Genomic DNA, 4,919 nt, shown 5'->3' on the forward strand with positions numbered 1-4,919 from the left:
ATACAGGTACAGAACTTTCCCTACTGCACCTATGCATAGTGTCCGTCAGATTGCACACATCCCTATTGTGTCCATACCTATTTACACATAATGCACTTCCCCTATTTAACCTTCTCGATTGCACAAACCACACTGTAAACATTGCACCTCCCAACAACTCCTAACAGCATAATCACAATTGTTCCTGACTGTTCAGCAGCTTGAGTGACAGCGGAACAAAGGAAAACCTGTTCAATCTACAGTTTGGTAATCTATACCTTCTGCCCTCCGAGGGCAGCAACTCAAACTCTCTATACAGGATGTGTTTGGGGGCGCATGTGATTTGACGGCCTTGCTTTCTCACCATCTCCTCAAATATCTCCTGAAGAGAGGACGGTGGAAGCATGCCAGTTATTTTTCCAGCCCTTTTTATCAAGCTCTGGAGTTGTGATTTAGATTTAACTGACAAGTTACCAAACCATGTTGTGATGCCATAATGAATAATAGACTCAATTGCTGCCCTGTAGAACATTAACATGATGCATTTATCCACTCCATGAACCCTGAGCCTACGCAGAAAATGCAGGCGCTGGCTTATCTTTGAGCATACAAGACATCTATCAATATGTGTGTATCCCTCCACCATTAAACTGTCATTCTGCACATTTCTTATATATTTGATCCAATTGGTAGATAGGCTGTATTTACACCATAAAGGTGCACTGCTGATATAAAGGGACACCTGGTGGTTAAAGCACGTTATTGAATTTTATTATTTTATTATTAGATATGAATAGGATCCCTATAAAGTATATTAATTACTCGTTATTCTCTACTAATAGTTAATTAAAGACTGTATATAATGACTATTTTGCACATCCCTTTCAAGATTTCATGATTTTCTAAGGTTTATTGATAGATCATATTAAACACAACTACGGTGTAGTTATGCAATGAATGAAAAACTTGGGTCGCAGGTTCCTCAACAGTGCATTACAAGACATCTATCAATATGTGTGTACCTCCTCCATTAAACTGTCATTCTGCACATTTCTTATACTATCTATAGGGATGTAACGATATATCGAATATCGCGGTGAATAAATGTCTCAATACCGTCGTGAGACTGACCAAATCTACCGCAATTTTTTTTTTTCAATTCTTTCTTTTTTTTATATACATATTTTTTTAAACCTTTATTCAACCAGATGGTCCCATTGGGATCATCAATCTCTTTTTCAAGGGAGACCTGTCCAACATGGCAGCAAGTAGGTTACACCATGAACATAAAACAACAGATAACATTAAAGGACATGGTATTTACAGAGCTACATGTACACACCTAGAGACACTGACAAGTACCAACAGGATATCTCTGTCAATAAGCCTCACCTTCTTGGCAACAACTGTATTGTTTTTGAAGTGGTGGAGAGACAATGCACAGTTTGACCCTGGTGGTGGTGAATGGATGGTTGGGTCGGTCTGAAGGGGAGGGGCTTAGCTTGACCCTGGTGGTGGTGAATGGATGGGGTCGGTCTGAAGGGGAGGGGCTTAGCTTGACCCTGGTGGTGGTGAATGGATAGTTGGGTTCGGTCTGAAGGGGAGTGGCTTAGCTTGACCCTGGTGGTGGTGAATGGATGGATGGGGTCGGTCTGAAGGGGAGGGGCTTAGCTTGACCCTGGTGGTGGTGAATGGATAGTTGGGTTCGGTCTGAAGGGGAGTGGCTTAGCTTGACCCTGGTCGTGGTGAATGGATGGATGGGGTTGGTCTGAAGGGGAGGGGCTTAGCTTGACCCTGGATTCAGAGGGACAGGAGGTGAAAATCAATCAATCAATCAATGTTTATTTATATAGCCCAATAAATAGAAAAGGGGGGAGGAGGGCTGCGTCGAGTCACCTGAAATGCCAGCTGTCAGAGGGGAGAGCAGATTTAAAAGGGTTAGCGGAGCGCTATGATAGGCTTGTGAGAATAGAGCTAAGTGATTGGTTAAGCTGGGGAGTGACACCCCCGATCAGTTATTGAGAGGAGAGAGAGTAGTAACATGGAAATAGTAAATGAAGAGGAAAGACGGTCTTCCTGGTTGAACTTGCGCTGAGCTTCAAAGTCTCAGATCACTTCCATCAGCTTCGTACGGCACCTTGGACATCACACAAGAAGAACATCCTGTTTTGTTTTTGAAAGACAAACCTTTATTAATCATCCAAACATTGCGTTTGATCACACATCCCATCAGTGAAGTCTGTTCAATGATTTCATGATCAGCTTCACTTTCTCCACACCATGTGTTTCATCTCAGCTGTTTCAAACAGAACCACACATGATATCCTTATTGGTTATTATTCTGATCAGTTATGTTCTATAAAACCTCAGAGTACCCACTTTCTATTTGGACAACAACAACAACAACAACAACAACAATTCGTCTGCAAAACAATAACATTGTATTTCCCAAGCAAAGACTCTAAGCTATTAACAGCAGAATAATAAATGAAGTACTTATTGATTATGATCATGACAGGAAGTCATATCATTTTAAATAAACATGTGATGATGAAATAAGTGTGATCACCATCTGGGAACTCATGTGAAGTTAATTTGGGCAACAATAACATTTGATCTGTCGAAGTAATACATGTGATTATAAATGTCTCTATTGTTTTAGAAAGAGTCCAGAATAAAATGTGTACAATAAAAGAAGCTGCTTTCTCTCTGAAGACTCGTGCGCTACAAGAGAAACAACAACATGACTCAAAAGAAATATCCAACACATGTTTAGAGCAAAGTTTCCAGGTGAGCAAGGATCCTCCTGAGCAGTGACAGCCTCCATGCTACACAGACACAGGAAGGAGCCGGAAGAAAGTCCAACATCTACAGAACAACTCATGAGAGGATGCTCAAGCCCCGCCCATCATGTTTGATTGACAGCTGGTCTCTGCAGTGAAGACATGAACAATCAGCTCTGATGGACACACGGTGAGTTTAAGAAGTAGAAGAGTTCCTCCGAGGACTTCAGGCTATTTGAGTTTACAAAACTCAGCAGTGTCTCCATGACCATAACAAAGCTGAACTCCAGCATGCAGCGGCTGAGTGAACGTGGTCTGCACTCTGTGGAGGAGAGTCATGGTTTCAGAGACGCTGTAGAAGGACAGAACACCTGCTCTGTGATCCAGGTACACTCCTACTCTGGAGGACGGAGGACCTGAGACGGGAGTGCGGATACTGTTGTAATGAAATGAATAACTGTTTTGGAAACACTCTAAGGACCAAGATTTGTCATTGAATCCAAATCCACATTCAGTCCCACTTCCTGCTCTGCTGATATTCTTGTATGCGACTGCTACATCAACTCCTCTCCCGCTCCGCTCCACCTCCCAGTAACAACGTCCACTCAGACTCTCTCTACTCAGGACCTGATAATAAACAGTGAATCTGTCTGGGTGACTGGAATAAGACTGTGGTTGTTTCATGTTTGTTGCTTTTCTGCTCCCCTCAGATAATACCAGCCTCTTGTGTGCTGTGTTTGGATCCAGAGTGACTTCCTGTGAATATGTTAAGAACCCAGCTCTGGTGGTGGGCTCTGCTGCTGGCAGTAAAACATCCACCTCAGTGGGTGAGACGTTTGTCCATCCCTCTCTCAGGACGTCCTGTAGTTTGTCTCTGACTGCTGACAGGGCCGCCGTCACGTCCTCAAAGTAGCTCAGAGGACGGATGTTGATGCTGGAGGAGTGTGTAGCTTCACTGAGGGCTGGCAGTGAGGGGTAGCTGAGCAGGAACTGGTTGTGATCCTCTGTGTGAGACAGCAGCTTCAGCTCAGCGTCTCTCCTCTTCAGCTCAGAGATCTCCTGCTCCAGCTTCTCCTGGAGCTCTCTGACTCGACTCACTTCTCTCTTCTGCTGGGATCTGAGCTGCTGCTTCACATCAGAGCTTCTCTTCTCCATGAGACGGATCAGCTCAGTGAACGTCTTCTCACTGTCCTCCACTGCTTTATCAGCAGAGCCGTTGACGGCCTCCACCTCCTGCTGAAGCAGCTTCACCTCCTTCTCTCCGTCTTGGATCCTCTGCTGGATGTTTAGTCGACTCCCCTCCAGCTCTCTCTGCCTCTCAGTCCTCTCTGCAGCAGCAGACACCGTGTCGTGGCCTTTGTGTTCGTCCACAGAGCAGAGAGAACAGATACTCTGCTGATCAGTGCGGCAGAACAGCTTCTTCACCTCGTCGTGACGAGAGCAGATGTTCTCCTGGAGCTTCTTGGAGGGCTCCACCAGCTTGTGTTTCTCAAAGGCAGGTGATTCATAATGAGGCTGGAGGTGTTTCTCACAGTAAGATATAAGACACACGAGGCAGGACTTACAGGCTCTCAGTTTCCTCCCAGTGCAGACATCACAGGCCACATCTTCAGCTCCAGCATAGCAGAGATCAGCAGGAGCAGCTGGGGGTCCAGTCTTCTTCAGCTCCTCCACTAAAGCTGCTAACATGGTGTTCTTCAGCAGGACAGGCCTCGGTGTGAAGCTCTGCCTGCACTGAGGGCAGCTGTGGATCTTCTTCTCATCCTCTCCGTCCCAGAAGCTTTTAATACACTTCATGCAGTAGCTGTGTCCACAGGTAGTGCTCACCGGATCCTTCAGTAGATCCAGACAGATAGGACAAGATAACATTTCCCGCTCCAGCTGAACTCCTTTCTGCGCCATCTCACCTCTCAGTAGCAGCGAGTGTGAGTTTCACTTCCTGAGAGCTGAAACTAGTGACAGCTGATCTGAACAGCATGTGTGTGTGGGCGGTGAATGTGGCCTATCAGCTCTCGTGCTTTACCCACATGTTGGTTTCACCCCTCCTCCTCAGTGTGGGTCTGAAGGGGAGGAGCCAGGAAACACAGAGTGGAGCTGGCTGTGTCTGAGAGCAGGAAGAAGAGGGAGGGCTCATCAAATGCTGACTCATTCCAGGAG

The 4,919-nt window shown here is 45.6% G+C and overlaps 1 protein-coding gene across 1 annotated transcript; it reads right to left on the bottom strand.

The window, feature by feature from the left end:
• Positions 1–2,145: 2,145 nt before the first annotated feature.
• On the bottom strand, positions 2,146–4,679 carry LOC117534950 (tripartite motif-containing protein 16-like). Its single transcript, XM_034199229.1, has one exon. It carries the CDS (start codon positions 4,662–4,664, stop codon positions 2,994–2,996), a length of 1,671 nt encoding a protein of 556 aa, XP_034055120.1. The 5' UTR covers positions 4,665–4,679; the 3' UTR covers positions 2,146–2,993.
• Between the last annotated feature and the right edge of the window lie 240 nt (positions 4,680–4,919).

The sequence above is a fragment of the Gymnodraco acuticeps genome, unplaced genomic scaffold, assembly GCF_902827175.1.
Source record: "Gymnodraco acuticeps unplaced genomic scaffold, fGymAcu1.1, whole genome shotgun sequence".
Lineage (NCBI taxonomy): Eukaryota > Metazoa > Chordata > Actinopteri > Perciformes > Bathydraconidae > Gymnodraco > Gymnodraco acuticeps.

What these genes read in the sequence shown, in the direction of transcription:
- LOC117534950 (XM_034199229.1), bottom strand. Translation starts at nt 4,664, where the DNA reads ATGGCGCAGAAAGGAGTTCAGCTGGAGCGGGAAATGTTATCTTGTCCT.